We start from the raw sequence: 17,983 nt of genomic DNA, 5'->3' as shown, positions 1-17,983 counted from the left end.
AATGCGGCCAGCTGCTTGTTGACGGTCTTCTCGATGACTTTGGCCGGGAACGGGAGGAGCGAGATGGGGCGGTAGTTTTTGAGTTCGGTGGGGTCCGCTGATGGTTTCTTCAGTAGAGTGCTGAGTTCGGCATGCTTCCAGCTCTCCGGGAAGGTAGCGGTGTCGAAGCAGGTGTTGATGATATCCCGTAGGTGGGGCACGATGACGGAGTCGGCCTTGTTGAAGACGTGGTGAGGGCAGGGGTCGGTTGGAGATCCGGAGTGGATGGAGTTCATCGTGCGAAGGGTTTCCTCGATGTTGATCGGGGTCCAGGCGCGGAGGGTGGTGGTGGGGGGTGCCAGTGCTGTCGTGGGGTGCGTTGGCTGTGTGCTGAAGCTGTTGTGTATGTCGGCGATCTTGTTGTGGAAGTAGGCGGCGAGGGAGTTGCAGAGGTCTTGTGATGGGATGATGTTGTTGTTTCCGGCGCTGGGGTTGGAGACCTCTTTGACGATGTTGAAGAGTTCCTTACTGTTGTGGGCGTTGTTGTCCAGTCGTTCCTTGAATGCGGTTTTCTTGGTGGTGTGGATCAATTGGTGGTGTTTTCGAGTGGCGAGCTTGAGGGTGGTCATGTTGTCTGGTGTAGGGTCTCTGCGCCAGGCTCTCTCGAGGGTTCGGCAGTTTTTCTTGGAGCTCTTGAGTTCGTCGGTGAACCATGGTGCTTTCTTACTTCCCGGTCTGCTGGGCGGGGTCCTCAGTGGAGCGAGGTCATCTGCGCAGTTGCTGATCCACCTCGTGAGGTTGTTGGCGGCCTGGCTGGGGTTAGCTGAGCTGGCGGGGGGGTCCTGGCTTAAGGATGCGGCGAGCTGGTCGGCTGTGATCTTGTTCCAGCTTCTGCGTGCAACCTGTTGCTGGTGGATCGTGTTCTTTCTGTAGTTGAAGTGGACGCAACTGTGGTCCGTCCAGTGGAGTCCGGTGGCGTGGCTGAAGGTGATGTCCTTGCTGGAGGAGAAGACGGGGTCGAGTGTGTGTCCGGCGTAGTGGGTGGGGGTGGTCACCAGCTGCTTGAGGCCGAGGGTGGCGAGGTTGTCCAGCAGGGTGGCGGTGTTGCGGTCGTTGTTGTTCTCCAGGTGGAAGTTGAGGTCCCCGAGGAGGATGTAGTCAGCGGAGGGGAGTGCGTGCGGGCTGATGAAGTCGGCGATGTCTTCGCTGAATTGTGTGCGTGGTCCCGGGGGTCTGTAGATGAGGGTGCCTCTGAGGGTGGTCTTGGGGTCGGTGTGGATCTGGAAGTGTAGATGTTCGGTGGCTGTGAGGGTATCGTCGGAGTTGGACGTGATGCGGATGGTGTTCCTGTGGATGATGGCGATGCCTCCTCCGGTCTGGTTGCCGCGGTCCCTCCGGGTGATCTTGTAACCGTCTGGGATGGCGATGGCGATGTCGGGCGCTGAGGAGGCGTTCATACAGGTTTCCGTGAGGAAGGCGACGTCTGGTGATGTTGTGTCGAGGAGGTTCCAGAGCTCCCCGGCGTGTCTGTGGACGGAGCGGGTGTTGAGTAGGATGCACTTCAGGTTGTTGCTGCTAGTTCTCAGCTTGGTGGGGGCGGGTGCGGTGCAGGTCCGGATGCAGGAGAACTTGCAGGAGTGGCAGCTGAAGGGTCCGTGGGAGCGTCTCGGGGCGGCTCGGAAGCATCCCGGGATCCGGCCGGTGTTGAGTGCGTTGAGTTCGGTGGCGTTGTAGGTCCGGCGGGTGGGTTGGTGTCTGCGGGGGACAGGGATCCGGGCACTGGGCGCGGGCCAGGCGCAGACGGGCTTACTTTTGGCGTGCCTTCGGCGCACAATCGGCGCGCCCGCTGCGCGTCAACGCTGCGCGTTTGCCACTCTGCCATATGTGGAGAGTGGGGGCGCGGAGCGAGGGAGGAGCAGCTGGGAGGGGAGCGGGGAGGTGGCGGGAACGCGGCAGGGGCTGGGCACAACAAGGGGCACAGAGGGAGAAAACAATAGAGGCAGAACTAAGGCAGAGCAAAACCGGGAAATGACACACACAGTACAGCTAAGGCAGGGCACAAACGGGAAAGAATACCGGGAGATTACACACACAGTACAGCTAAGGCAGGGCACAGACGGGAAAGAATACACACACAGTGCAACAGGGCAAATCCAGCAGCAGCGCAGGACCAGGAGCACAGCTGCGGGGGGAGCGGCGGCACTCGGCAGGAAAGGGGCAGCCTGGACTCACACACGGAGGAGTGAGCGAGGTGCGTGGGGTGACCGGCCCAGAGGGACAATCGCAGCAAAGAAGTTATGGCAAACGTGGTGCTGTCTGCCTCCTGGAAAGCATGGTTGGTGCTACATTTTCTTCACGTTTTAGACAATCGGAGTGACTGGTTAAACACGATATCTATTGCTAGGACTGAGAGCAGAACGACGGTGCTTTTGACTTTCCTCATAGACTGTCTGAGATTTCGTTTTTATGGCAATATTCAGCGACAACAGCGGAGAGCTGTTCACGGAGAACCCGGGTGAGAGACCGCTCACCGGAGCTCAAGTCTTTTATTTATTTATTCTGGTAGTGCTTAGCATCTCAGTGTATGTTTTGGGTGGGCGCATGTTTGGGCATAGGCTCTTGTTTTGGTTGCTCTATGTTTGGGAGGTTGTTGGAGTGTTTCCTAGGGTGACATCGTTTAACCCTACGGTGTACCTTTCTTTGGGGAGGTTGTGGGGCCTTTCAATGCCCAACTCTGTTTCTGGGGTGATGTTGTGCCTTATGGTGTACCCCATCTAGGGGATGTTGTTGTTTTGGTTTTTCAGGGTGAATATCCTGTGGTGTACCCTACTTTGGAGAGGTGGTAGTATTTGTGGGTAGTCAATGCCCCATTTCAGTTCCCAGGGTGACTATCCTGTGGTGTACCCTACATTTTTTTTTTTTTTTGCAGAGTTTTATATAGCGCGAACTAGACCCGAACCGAATCAGGTATCAGAGCGCTTTACATATTTTCCAGTTATGTTACATGAGGACACACTTTCATTTTTTAGGCACCGGGAGATTAAGTTATTTGCCTAGAATCACAGGAGGTTTTGGCGTCGTAACCGAGACTCGAACCCAGATCCCCAGGTCCGAGGTCGAGCGCCCTAGCCATTAACCAACTTCTCTCCCCACTTAGTGGAGGTTGTGTGTGGAGGTTGTGTGTCTGAGGCATGTCTTCATGAGAGCGGTGTTGTAGGTGAGGCGGAATGGATCAGCAGGGTAGTGCCTGTATCTAGGTTCAGCATATTGTCGCACAGTATATGCACGTTGGACTCTAGGGCACTGCCATAGATACGACCATTCCCCGGCCGGAGACAACTTCTTCTGTGAGACGTCCTGCTGTTTTGCTGTTCTCTAATGGAACGCCAATAGACTCCAGGAAAAGATGATGAGGGGCGGTTAGGAGGGAGGCTCACAAGTATAACCCTAAAAATACTCCTCATGCAAGAAACACATCTCATGGGCAACACGGTCCCCTGCCATTTCCGGCACGCAAAGGGTTCACAAGGGTGTTTTCTGCAGCCCTTCATCGCAGCTCGAGAGGAGAGGCCATACTGCTGTGGATCCTAACAAAAAAAGGGACAAGGGGGGACGTTTAACGGGGTCCAGCATACGTGCCCTAAAGACAGTAAACCAAAAAAGAGGGCACGCAGTTCCCCAGGTTAAAAGAGCGAGGGGAAGACAGATGAACCAAAGTGAGTGAAAGGCAAACAGGAACTAGAATCCTCACACACCCAACAAGCTAGGTGTCATGCTTCATCATATGGGCTCGCTCCTCGTCGGGTCGGAGGTGCAATACCCGACGGGCACCCATAAAGGGGCTCTTTAGCAGAGATCTTTTGTTCCTGCCGTATGATGCCATGAGTGTGAGGGCCCTAGGGGAGGGGGCGGGAGGGGGGGCGTGTGCATAAGTGGTTAAAAAAAGTTGGGTGTCCACAGAGGAACTTTAATAAAGTGGTAATCCACCTTACTAAAAAGAAACAGAGTGGAGGCTCTCTGGCTTAAGGGTCCAGGGGAGCCAGTCTCTACTCTATATCCATGATCAACATGTTTCACGCAAAAGTGTTCTAAGAGATACAGGACCAAAAGACTATCTACACTAGGTGGTGGGGTGGAATCGTGCCTACCCACTACAAAATCAAGGTGCGAGTACGTAGTCCCACCAAGGTCTACTGAAACCCGGTAAATTTGAAGCGCTTGCTCCTGTCGTCTCCCCGGCGTAGGACACCTCAAGGTTGTTGTCCTGTCCTTAGTAGAAGGAGCGCTGGTAAACTACCCATGCGCTATGTCCGGGGAGTCGGTACCATGGATAGAGTAGAGACTGGCTCCCCTGGACCCTTAAGCCAGAGAGCCTCCACTATGTTTGTTTGGCATTGAGGACCCAGTTGTGGAGGGAGACTAGACTGCCCCAGGTATCGGCATTTACACGGTTTTGCCACGAAGGATGCAGCTGGCATCACAATGCTGGGAGACGTTCTCACAAAGGGATCCCTTAAGACTTTCGCAGAGCTACTGGTATAATGTAGAATACCAAATGCACCGCTGCCAGTTTTTCTGTTAGCTCCAGCATGCTCTCGGCCTTTCTTTGCCCAAATTCTGGCTTATTCACCCCCGGAGGCTAAAACTGTGCTCACTAACATTAAAACACACAAACTGTTGGTAATATATCAAACGTTGTTATGCCAAAAACTAGCTCTAATAGTGACGGTGAGGGAGGTGAGGACACAGTATCAGGGCCAACTTGAGGATGAGAACTGGAGGGAGGCGTTGGCGCCCCTGAGAGAGGCAGTAGTGGCCGCTCAGTACCGTCTTATCCAACTCAAAATACTGCACCGCATGTACCGAGAAAATGGCTATTCAAGAATGGGGCTGTTGGGCTCGGAGGTTGCCTGCACTGCAGTGCTGCTAACAGAAACTCACTACATACTTTCTGGGGCTGTCCAGTCCTATTACATTTCTGAGAAGCGGTGCAGAGGACTCTGGTGACGGTACTGGGCTGGAGGTTCAATCTATCAATCAATCATAGGTTTGTAGAGCGCAACAACTCACCCAATAGGGTATCAAGGTGATGGGGGAGGTGGATGTGCAGATCCGGGAAGTTCACTGTGATCCGTCAAAGAGCCAGGTCTTGGTTTCTTCTTGGAGAGTATTGGCGTCGGTCTGAGGTGGAGTGGGAGGGTGTTCCATTCCTTGGCCGCGAGGAAGGGGAAGGAGCGACCTCCTGTTCTGGTCTTCTTGATGGGCTACACTGTAGCAAAGGAGAGCTGGGCTGATCGGAGGGATCTTTGACGTGCCTGGAACGAGAGGCGATGGTTCAAGTAGGCAGGTCCTGTGATGTGAAAGTCTTTGTGGGCGTGAGTGAGAAGTTTGAAGATGATTCTCTTCTTGATGGGGAGCCAATGCACCACTGCAGGTGTCAGGATTGAGGATTAGTCTGGCGGAGGCTTTCTGGACATTCTGGAGTTTACGGGTGAGGTTTTTGTTGATTCCGAAGTAGAGAGCATTGCCATAGTCAAGTCTGCTGCTGATTAGGGCGTGGGTGACGGTTTTTCTGTGTTCGAGGGGAATCCAATTGAAGGTCTTTCGCAGATGTCGGAGGGTTTGAAAACAGGAGGATGAGACAGCGTTGATTTGGTGGTCCATTTTGATCTCAAATTCCAATATGATTTCGAGGTTGCATGCGTGGTCCATGGGGGAGGGAGGGTGTACGAGGGGAGGGGCCACTGGTGTTGTTTCAGGCGTTGTGGTGTGGACCCATGAGTACTTTGGTTTTGTCTGTGTTGAGTTGTAGGCAGCTGCTCTTCATCCACCTGGCGAAGGGAACCAAAACTGGTCTTACTCCATATTGCAGATGAAGTAGAGGGTAATAGATATCAAAAGGTGCTGCTTTCATTGGGAATGCTTGTGGCCTTGCAAGATAGTGCAAAGGAGTGAAAAAATGTTGGGGCCCAACAGGGGTTGGGTGGGCAAAGGGCATGGATTTCTGCATGGGCCCGGAATGCGTGGTACATCAGGCTCCGAGTCAAATCGTGCGATGATAACAATTGTTTGTTTATTTTGTATGATATGTGCCAGACCAGGTTTTTTTGTGACTAAAGTTCTAATAAAAAGAAAATAAAATCTGTAGTGACTGGAGGATAAAAGCTGAGAGTGACATGCTGGTATAGTGGCCCTGTCTGTGGGATGGGGTAGGAGCCCTGACTGTGGGAAGGTGCAGGAGTGTGGCTGTAGAAAGATGTAGGTGCACTAGATGTGGGATGGTGAATGAAAACTGGCTGTGGGATGGTATAGGAGACTTTCCTGTGGGATGGTGGAAGAGTGCTGGCCATGGGCTAGTGTAGGAGTCCAGGCATTGTGATGATAACAGAGCGCTGGCTGTGAAATGGGGAAAAAGCTTTGGCTGTGGGATGGTATAGGTGCTTTCGCTGTTGGCTAGAGTAAAAGTGTGGGCTGTGGCATGGTGAAAGAACACTCAATGTGGGATGGTGTAGGAGCGTTCGCTGTGGGATGATGAAAGTTCGCTGGCTGTAGGATGTGAAATGGCGCTGTCTGTGGGATGATGAAAGAGCTGGCTTGGGGATGGTGTAGGAGCATTGTTTGAAGGATAGTGAAGGAACACTGCATAGGAATGCAGACTTTGTGATGGTGAATGAGTGCTGACCGTGGAATAGTGAGGGAGTGTTGGCTGTGGAATTGTGGAGGAGAGCTGGCTTATGATACTGAAGGAAGGCCGACAGGCAGTGGGTTGGTAAAAGAGCACTGCATGTTGGATTGTAAAAGAGATTTGGTTGCTGGATTGTGTAAGTGTGTTTTCTATGTGTTAGTGAGAGAAAGTTCACTTGAGATGCTGAAAGTGTGCTGGCCGTGGGACGGTGTACAAGCACTGGTTGTATGGTGGTCAAAGAGTGCTGGCAGCTGGATGTGGGATGGTGAGAAGGGCTGGCACTGAGAAGATGAAGAAGGTGAAGGAGAGTTGACTGTAGTATGGTAAAGGATTGCTGTCTGTTAGTTAGTGCAGGGCTGCAGGCTGTGTGATGGGAGCACTGGTTATGGGAGGGTGTAGGAGAATTTGCTGTGGAATGTTAAAAGAGATTTCTCTGTAGGATGGTGGAGGAGGATTTACTGTGGGTTAGTGAATGAAGGTTGGCTCTGGGATGGTGTTGGATCGCTGTTTGTGGGATGACGATGAAGTTGTTGGGTTCTTCTGAGCGGCACAGACTGGCACGGGATATGCATTACTGAAGTCAAGTGTTGACGTTTATTCTTCTTGATGTTAGAAAGCACAACGACAATCCCCACCAGAATCTCCAGGCGTCAGCCACCAACTGACCACCTGGAACGTGGCTTTGGTATTCTAAATAACCAAATTCCACATTTGCACAATCGGTTACATTCCACACCTAACTCTGTTATAGACAAAACTTAACATAACAGAAGTGCTGGCAGTAGGATGAATGTAGGATTGCTAGCTGTAGGGTGAGTGAAGGTGTGCTGACTCTGGGGCTGATGAAGGGATCCTGGCTGTAGGTTTAGTGTAGGACTGCTGGCTGTAGGGTGAGTGTAGGCGTACTCGGAGTACAAGGAGGGGGCAGTAGCTCAGCAGTGGGTGTGGATAGAGCAGGGTCAGTGCTTGTGTCTTGTGCTTCATACTCCACTCACGCATGTTCACTCACCTGCAGCGATGGCACCCACGAGTGGAATCAGCAGAAGATGGACGGGATAGTTCCAGGGAGCGATGATGAGCGCCACCCCGAACGGATCCTTCCGGATATACGCAGTGTCTAGAGTTGTTGCCTGGGAGAAGAAATATAAAGTTTACACCTCCAACTTTCTATTATCACTTCCTGGCACTCTTTGCACGCTCCTCTAAATAAAACCATCTTAAAAGATATGATTTGGCCAGAGATTAAGATTATATAGTATGATTGAGTGCCGTACTGCTAAATTATGGGACCCCCTTACAGAATGTGACGAAAGGCATCGGAGTCTCCCGCACATCATGACAATCGTTTGCCTTGGGCTGATTGTATCCCACTTGAAAGAGTCTCGCCCATCACCACCACCTGCGCAGCATGGGCTGCAGGGGTCTGTGTAAAGCCCCTGTGGTGATTACTAGTTATACTGTATTTGAGTTACAATCCCTCGACCACCACTATTGTCACTTTTGAGAGAAAGTTTAGAGAATGAAATGAAATAGTTGATATCTTTGAAGCACCAATGGTGAATATCGGTATCTACCACGCATACTGCCCAGTAACCGCCTACTGCTACTGGTCCCAATGAAAAGGTCTAGCAGTCTACTCAGGACTTCTTTATATTGAATGAAACTATTGGGGAAGCTCAGAAACAGACTCAATACAGGTAGTGGGTGCTATAAAAAACCTCGAAAGGACCTCTAACAAGGAACGCAAGTAATTGGGTAGGGAAGACAGAAAAAGATATAGTTCAGTGTGTATGTTTTAACTAGGATACTTGACATCTAATGTCAGCCTTATCCCTTCACCTAAATATGCTGGAACCAACTGCTGCATTCTAAAGCTGCGGTACAAAAGGGGATGGTGATGGACGGAGCATCTGAGTCAATCAAACACTCATACCCAGTCAAAAGATCTGGGTTTAATCCATCACCGTTCTTTAGCCCACTCTGCCACCCCAGTTCAGACATGGCTATATGCAAATCAGTCTGACCCTGTGCCTCATGGGAACAGTTCAGCCCGAACTGCCAAGCCATGTATTCCCTGTACCGGAAACAAGCTTCCGAGGACCGGTTTCTGGCATTCCAGCCGTCTTCAGCCCGGCTTGCTTGAATCCAGTGGCAAAGTGAGCAAGGGACTCACGTCTGAACATACCCTGCCACACCCATGGCGGCCAAAAGCGGTACAAAAGGGGATGGTGATGGACGGAGCATCTGAGTCAATCAAACACTCACACCCAGTCAAAAGATCTGGGTTTAAGCCGGGCTGAAGACGGCTGTAATGCCAGAAACCGGTCCTCGGAGGCTTGTTTCCGGTCCAGGGAAGGCATGGCTTGGCAGTTCGGGCTGGACTGTTCCCATGAGGCACAGGGTCAGACTGATTTGCATATAGCCATGTCTGAACTGGGGTGGCAGAGTGGGCTAAAGAACGGTGATGAATTAAACCCAGATCTTTTGACTGGGTGTGAGTGTTTGATTGGTTCAGATGCTCTGTCCATTACCACCCCCTTGTGTACCGCATTCTAAAGCTGGGCAGGGGCCACCCTATAGTTACAGTTGCCTTGGACGGGTAATTCCTCAACCCTCCCATTAGAATCACAGCTTTCCCTGGTCTAGTTGGAAACTGGAATCAAGATGCACAGCTTGTAATATGGGCTCCCATTTGGCAGCTAGAAGGTCTATTTACAATCTACATTTTATATTACGACGACCTCTGCCTCCACCTCTACATTCTTTTCTATGCAGAGTGATAACCCATATATAAATATAGAATTTAGGTGAAAATGTGGGACTGAAAACAGAGAGTTGTAGGAAAATACAGAATAATTACTCAACAATGTGAGTGCCTGAGGGAGGGTCATGCGAATACAAACTCACATCCACATAAGAGCAAGACCACTGCTATTCACAAACTACACTTCTGAATTTACTTTGTACCTAGAAGTGGAAAAACAGGATCAAATGTACTTCAGTGAAGCTTTGGAGCAAGCGGGGCACAACACACATGAGCAACAACTGGTACTGCAAGGCAGGGAAATAAAATAAATCCAATAGGCACTAGCGTTAAAGTGATTAAATTATAAATGATGTTAATAAATAGCTATATATATATATATATATATATATGTATATATATATATATATATATGTATATATTTGTATATATATATATTTAGTGAGAGAGATATGCAAACATTTAACATATCTAAATATATCATTATAAAATAATTATTTTACAATGGAACAATAAACCTAATTTAAACATAATATAAACTTCTACTAGAAAATTAAAAGTAAGGAACGGTTTCTTACCCGTAATCCTAGTTCTTCTAGGAACATCTCCATTAAAACCATAAGCACTGAATAATCGCAACAACATGTGGGGTTCTCAAAGCACTTTTTCTAAAGTCATATTTATGTAGTATCTTTACCTTATTTCGGAAAGGCAAGGAGGTACAGGAGACAAAAGAAATTAGTTACTTACCTGTAACTCCAGTTCTCCAAAATTGGTATCTTTTATATATTTACATGCCTGAATCCTTTACTGTTGTCAGGCTGGGAATCCTCAGTACAGTAAAATAGAAGTATACAGTGTGAAATATACAGCATACAGTGTGAAATGGCCACAGTTCTGAAACACTGTATAATTAGTAGCACGTCCACTTCATTTGAAAGAACCCAAACTTCAGCCAATGAGGTGAAACCTTAAGCTTTCCAACTCTCCCTAGAGGCCATCATAGATCAGATTTCAAAGCAAAAGTGTGATAATAAAATTGGAAGAGCCTCTGACCAGGGAAGAGGGAGGGTTGCATGTGAATATATAAAATATACAAAAGTTGAAGAACTGGAGTTACAGGTAAGTAACTCATTTCTTCTCCAACATTGGATATTTTATATATTCATATGCTTGAATTAGTATATCAAGCAGTACACATTATAATACATAACACAAGCAGAAAGATGGCTCAACTTTACTGAATCATGTTTGTTAGTTAGGGCAGCTTGTCCCCCTGAAGTGTCTGGCTTCTACGTCCACATCTAGGCAGTAGCGCTTTGCGAATGTGTGCCGTCTCTTCCAGGTAGGTGTACGCAGATGTCTTTTAAGGACACCCAGCATAGAGTGCCGTCCTAGTGGAATGCACCCTCACTCTTCCCTTGAGTGGGCGCTTGGTTTTGGCATGACAGAAGGAGTTACAAGCTGAGAGCCAATGCGCTATCTCTCGCTTGGGCAGGGGATAGCCTGCCTTTGGCTGTCCAAAAGACACAAACAGCTGGTCCGATGTGCATATGTCCTTTGTCTTGTCTATGTAGATCCTGAGACATCTATGTCGGTCTAAAGAATGTAACAATCTTTCTGCTTCAGCCATGAGCCTTGTCCCCTCATTATAAAATAGACCTCATTGATCCTGCTGTTGGGCCGTCATTGCTGCTTCTCCCATTTCTAGCATTGTTCGATTATGTTTGCTTGCCTGCCACCTGGCCTCGTGTTGCCTCTTTTGCTTCTCGATTGTCTTTGATTTGTGGCCGGCCGGAATGGTTGTAGGCCCGTACATGTTTATCCTAATGATGCAAATAAAGGTCTTCTAAAAAAAAACAAAAAAAAAAAAAACAATCTTTCTGCTGAAGTAGATGGATTTGGAAAGAAAGATCGAAGAATGACAGGTTCATTTAGGTGAATGGGGTTGGTTCTTACGATTAATTTGTCCTTTGCCAAACTAAGGAAAGGTTCCGTGATTGTGAATGCTTGAATCTTTACAACTCTTCTTGCAGAAGTCAAGGCCACAAGAAGCACCGTTTTCCATGAGACAAATTTTAAATGTGGTTATGTATTGGTTTGAAAGGAGGAAGCATCAATTGACTTTAGACAGTAATAAGTTCCCATGGATCTGGTGAATGTAACGCAACTGAATAATTTTTAAGCCCACAGTTCACTAGATTCAACTAATATGGAAGGATTAGATGTGGTTTTATTCTCAGTGGATAATGACCATTATTTCTGCACAATGTAAAGAAACGCTTCCACTTGGCTTTGTAGGTCATTTTGGTCGCTGGAACTCGAGTCTGCAACAGAATATTTTCACATTTTTGCAAAGATCCAAATGGCCAAACTGTAGGTGGTCAGGTACCAGGCTGTCAAGTTCAGTGACTTAGGATCATGATGAAGAACCTCTCTGTGATGTCTGGAAAGAATGTGGAGATGCACTATCAGAAGAATGGCTGGACATGTTGATACCTGCAGCAGTTTGCTGTACAAATGTTGGTGTGGCCATGCCGGAGCAATGAGGATCAGAGAGCAATGGTCTATCTTCGCCTTCTTCAGCACCAGGTGGATCAGCGAAAAAGAAAGAAAGCCGTAGGCACATTTTTTTAATGAAATGATTGAAAGAGCATTGACCATTGTCCCCAAATGCCACAACCTGCTTATGAAGCACAGGCATTTCCTGTTGTTCGGAGTGGCAAACAGATTGATTGTTTGATGACCCCATTTGTGACAATCTGACATTTGCTAACTGAGTGTATCTGCCTGATCGTTCTGGCAACCTGGCAAGTGTTCCACCGAGATATCAATCTTGTGAGAAATGGCCTGATTCCACAGCTGCTGAACCTCTTCTGAGATGGATCAGAATCGTGTTCCTCCGTGCTTGGCTATGTAGAACATAGACGTTGTGTGGTCCGTTCTGGCTAGGACGAGCTGACCTATTAGCCTGGAACAATATGCTTGCAGGACTAGACAACTTCACACACATTGATGTGACGTGTTCTGTATCCAACCATAGGCCTCTGGTTAAGTGTTTCCACAGGTGAGTTTCCCAACCATCCATGGATGCATCTGCTGTAAGTATTATCCTGTTTGACGCAGGTAAGAAAGTTGGTCCTGCTTTGTCAGAAGCATCCAGCAAAGCTTGTACAGGATATTCCCAAAATCCTTAAACTTGATTCCACTGTGAGTCGAGCTCCTGGAGAATAGGACTTGTGTGGAGGCTGAAAAAGGGAACAAGGCCTAGGCATCACGACAATAAGTGAATCTGTATTGCCTAACTGTTACTGTTTAATAGAGATGTTCCTTGGCACAATTTGGAACTGTTTCCCTCTTTCCTGTACTGGAAAAGGTTTTCCCAGTTGCATGTCAAGTAATGCACCCAGGAACCGGGGTTCCAATGAACATTTTTCTCTGAACAGATTGATGAGGGGCATTATAGGCCTTCTTGCCTCTTTCTTTGATAGCAACTTGCTGAGCCAGTCATAGAGGAATGGAAACACCTGATGTCCTTCTTCCCTGAGGAAGGCATTTACCGGAGCGAGCCATTTGGTAACAATTTAAGGGTCTGATTTCAGCCCAAAAGGAAGCATCTTGAATAATAATGCTGCCCCACTACTAGGAATCCTAGTTATTTTCTGTGTCTTTGATGAATGGGTGTGTGTAAATATGCATCATAAAGACCCAGGGAGGTCATGAAGTCTCCTCCCTGCATTATCAGGAGGACTTCCTGTAGGCCCATCAAATGGAAAGATTGCTTCTTCATAAACTTGTTTAGCTGTCTGAGATGCAGGATTGATCTCCATTGATCCGTCTTCTACTTGATCAGGAAAGACCTGGAATAAAACCTGAATTCTCTGTGATTTGGGGACAATCTCTATAACTACTTTGAGAAGAATTAAGAGAATTCCCTGCTGAAACTCCTTCAGATGCATATGATGTTCTTTCTTGAGTGGTTTCACAGGGGCTCTAGTAATGAACTTTAGTGTATGGTCTGAAATACAAATTTGCCTCACCCATTTGTCCGATGTTATAGCCACCCAAGCGGGAGCAAAAAGTGTAGTGTAGTTCCTATATTCCCAATAGGCTCTGCGCATTGGAATAATATAAACAGCAGTGTAGACGTAGGACTGAGGTCGACTAGGTCTCTACTGACTATATTAGACTTAATTAGTTTTGCCAGCTAGCTCAGAGGTCACTAGAAACTTTCTCGAATGTTCAGGAAAGAGCAAACTCTCCGGACTTAGACAAGAAGGGATTAGCTTCTGACAACCATATAACATGACAACTTTGCTCCCTCAGAATAAGAGTGTATCTCTAGAGTTGTGTGAAAACAATAGACAGCTATTTTACTCAGTCAATCGTGCATACTTAGTTTCACCAGAGTGCAGAGAAATAGAGAGACGGGTGTTTTCAATAAAAGGTGTTATTTATTGAGCAGTCTTCTTTCTCGTGCAAGAGAAATGAATTGCCACAATTGCAATACTTAACATGAAGTAAAGTGCGTACAGTAAAAGGAGTATTATAAAATAATACTGTAAAAGCATTGATATGGTTTCTTAGCCATATGATACTTTAAAATAGATAAAATATATACATACATAAAAACATTGACTAACGTACTCAACTGGTGCTTCTAAATACGCCTACCCCGGTGTACCTGACCTAAGCCTAATACGTGGGAAGGAGTAAGTAAGTTGCAGTTTAAGTTAAGTTGGTTTTGCCAAGAATCTGAATCAAGAATTCTCTTAAGGGTTTAGTCAGCTCCGTACCTTGGTAATAGAAAGTGGGAGGTCTTGTATCTCTCTCTTCAGGACTCGATCTCCCAGCTACCCGCAAGGGTGGCTGGAAACACCGGAGCTGGATTTTCTCGGCTGGAGAAAAAGACAGCGTCTTTCTCAGTGCGTCAAAAGGGAGGGGCGGCTTCCGTGGGCTCTCGCATCAGCTGGGCTCTCGGGCAAGTAGATAGCCGCTCTGCTCCAAACCACCGTGTGTTTGCTTAAGGCAGCGTTGGTATATTTATACCTGAAAGGTGCCGGGTTTAACGTAAGGTTGGAAATAAGACGTCACTAAGAACTAACAGTTCTTTCTGGACTCCAGGAGTTCTTGTTCAAATCAAAACAAAAGCAGGGGGATTTCCCGGGCTGCTGGAGGCTTGGGTTGTTTAAAGAACGCGTTGTACTTTCTAGGAGTCTAGGGGAGTAGCCTTGCCGTATTTGGACTGCATGGGCTATTACTAAATATGGATATGATTCTTATGCCTTTATAAGGATATTGTTTGTTATAACCATATAAGGGCATAAATCGGGAATATCGAATTAGGGTCCTAGATAGAAACAAAACACCCTCTCCATGATTTAATGTCCATCATTACTAAAACTAAGCAATAGTAAACATATAACGATGCATGTGTGTTTTCCAACCCACCCCAAAATACATAAATCGCATTTGAAATGGTATATGGTAAATACACGAAAATGAGTATTGGTACTGTACGCTTTTCAAGCAGTGGTATCATTCAGTTAAAGTGCATATATATATATATATATATATATATATATATATATATCAGCTGAATGAATTGCGAAAATTACACATGAAATGGCTCTGAATACAGAAAAGAAGGTCGAGACCATTCCATCACATATTTATACAAAATGCTGCACATGTGCTAGAGGCTGAGGTAAAATATTGTCTCTCGTATCCTAAAAATAGAAGCTCTGTTCTCTAAGAATAGTTTTACTTTAAGCAGAGTACATGTGCCATAAAAAGGGTAAATATTTTGGAAGTGAAAAAAAAATAAGTTCGCTTTCAGGAGAAAAATAGTTCCAAATGTTTTCAGTGGCTGTGTTTATCAAAACTGAAGGCCAAATTCAGAGTTCAGGGAACGCTGTGTGCTCATTGTTTTTAAAAGTTATTCTCGTTGACTGAGGAGAACATCATATCAGACAGACTCGCAAAAAATTGGTCTACAACATCAGGTGAAAGTTCGACCAAGTTTGAAAATGCCGAAACAGTGCATGTGTGAGAATGATTGCTATCATCGATGTCAGGATCAGCAATGCTCACAGAAGGTTGTACCTGTGTGGTGCTGCTCTCATCTCGTACTCCACTGCCACATACTCGTAGTGGTGAAGTCTCAACGAATGCCGTCATCCGAATAGGTAACCGCCGGGGACAACACGATGCATGAGTCGTTACCGGACCTAGCAAGGTATCTATATCCATTGGTACTGCTGATGGTAGTGTAAGACAGACGTACAACATGCATTCTTCTGCGCATAGCATACATCGAAGCACAGGTAAGATGCAATTTTGCCAGATTGGTCTGAATGAAAGAAACCAGGTCATATTCTGATCTCTTAGCCGGGCTAATCCGAGGACTTTAGTGATGCGGTCCCGGTAGCGTATAGCTAGGATCGTTTCTCCCATCATTGCTGGAGTCTTGTCTGCGGCTTGGCTTGCCATATCGAAGCAGAAGGATCAAAAATAAAATTCCTGCTACGAGTCCCAAAAGTAGAGGTAGGCCGCCAAAGACAGAATGGACAAAATTCGGAAAGATGCCCAGAACTGTTTCAAAGGGTGTTAACAGTCCCGAAAAAACTGTCTTAAATACATGCGCGATGCCACTGGTATCTGACATGTTTAAGATTTGATTTAACATTTCTACGAAATGGACGGGGCAATTTGTTGATAATAAGGAATGTATCTCTGCCGCTGTCCTTGCAACTTGCAGTTCATACGTCTCTTTGGACGAGGTTAAAGGCACAGTTGTCTGTAAAAGAATAGACTTCAATCTGCTTAAAGTATCAATTCGAATAGAAGAGATATTCAAATAAGGCCACAACGCAGCCTCCATGTCTAGATTGCTGTATGGATACAATACTTGCATACAGCAAATGACCCTGGAGCTAACGGTTACGAGATAGGGATTTCCTGGCACCACTCCACAACAGCTGTGGTCACTTATTAAAACGTAGCTGCTGTTGGAAAGCTGTCTGAAAAATGACTCTATCTTTTTTGCAGGAGTGCCATCCAGGTGACATGAAAGGTTATTTGAAGACCCTTCGCAGGCTCCATGCAAGTTAATACCTTGACACAGAAGTGTACCACTTAGTGATTTATTACAATATTTTCCACTAAGGAATACCTCCTTTTTTCCTTTACTATAACATTTGTGTGTGTAAGGTAAATCCCAGGTTGATTTGATGTATCCTTTACCCAACCTTTCATACAGGCCTGCTGGTATATACTCCTGGCAATATTTAAACTGGAAAGTTGTTATCGGAATTGTGATTATTCCGTGTATTATCCATTCAATGACAGGTCTTTCTGACATAGTTAATGGTAATCTCTCAAGTTTTTCAATGCTCAGAATCGTATAGTCTGCTCTTTTTTGTGCCAAACTGATTTGTTTATCAGTAAGGTTAAAGATAGAAAATAATGACGTTGTGTTGATTAAACGCCATGGCACGTAGCCTGAACGCAGATTTTGCAATGTCTAGCCAAGCTGTACAATAGAACGCAATTGGGACTGGACATGTTGTAACATTAGCAAGTCCTGCTCTATTATATCAATAGCAGATGATACAATGCTGTCCAGTGAATATATTCTGGAGGACAGAGTCATTAACCCATTGTCCACTACAGAAAGTGATTTTTCCAAATTAATATGATCAATTTCTCGTATTTTTTCTGCTGTTTCAATTTGTGTTACTTTCCAAGCCTCGTTGTAAGCAGCGTATATACTGGCATATATGAAACGTTTTTGACGCTGTTTGCGTGGTTCCAGTATGAAATCACGCAAGTCAGCACCGTCTTTAAGTAAAGTCAAGTGTTGCTTAATTTCTGCCAGTGTGGATTTCTGTAGCCACTCAAGGCATAGTTTCCCTACACTGTATGTTGTAACTATCCCTGGATGTTGTCTCTGGGAGTATCTTGGGTCTGGCCTGGTCATTTTGAACCCCTGTGTTTTGTTCAGGAATCTATCTTGACAGTTATTTGTATCTGTGGGCCAGATCAACCATTTTTTCCAATCAGGATGTGTTCTGTTTTGGTGTAAAATATGGGATACGTCTATCTCAACATCTATAGTGCTATTACTGTCAGGTGTTGACTTTGGAATAGACGGTTTATTTAAGTATTTTATCTTAGCTAGGCCAAGACAAGTAGTTTGATGAATTGTGTCATTCAGAAATATCATTTGTTCTGGGATCATGCAGGCCCTAAATAATGCTTCTAGGCCTTGTACCTGAAAATCTTTGGTACACCAGATGGTTTTTGTTTCAATGTTGTTTTTCCAAAATTCGAAACCAAATGTAGACATTTTGTCATAACATTTTTCAGAATATATCAATTTAGTATTTGTCAACATTGTTTTCATTCCTGTCTTATTTAACATTTTGATATAAAAACGATTCTGGATCACTGTTGTTAAACCCTCAGAAGTATTGGAATTTCTCATAAAATGTTTTCGAGCTGCCTTTAGGCGGAGTTGGACAATGTTCCCATTGATTATAAGTAAAAACATT

At 46.1% G+C, this 17,983-nt stretch overlaps 1 protein-coding gene across 7 annotated transcripts in view; it reads right to left on the bottom strand.

Moving 5' to 3' along the window:
• Nucleotides 1–17,983, bottom strand: part of LOC144771188 (aldehyde dehydrogenase family 3 member B1-like) — a 1,013,654-nt gene that overhangs the window by 196,468 nt on the left and 799,203 nt on the right. For all 7 annotated transcript variants that reach the window (XM_078655887.1, XM_078655933.1, XM_078655870.1 and 4 more), the window contains one exon: nt 7,674–7,794. In XM_078655887.1, the coding sequence (XP_078512013.1) occupies nt 7,674–7,794 (121 nt within the window). The remainder of the gene's footprint in view (nt 1–7,673; nt 7,795–17,983) is intronic.

Source organism: Lissotriton helveticus, chromosome 1_1 (assembly GCF_964261635.1).
Source record: "Lissotriton helveticus chromosome 1_1, aLisHel1.1, whole genome shotgun sequence".
Classification (NCBI taxonomy): domain Eukaryota; kingdom Metazoa; phylum Chordata; class Amphibia; order Caudata; family Salamandridae; genus Lissotriton; species Lissotriton helveticus.
This window is presented reverse-complemented; position numbering and strand designations above follow the sequence as displayed.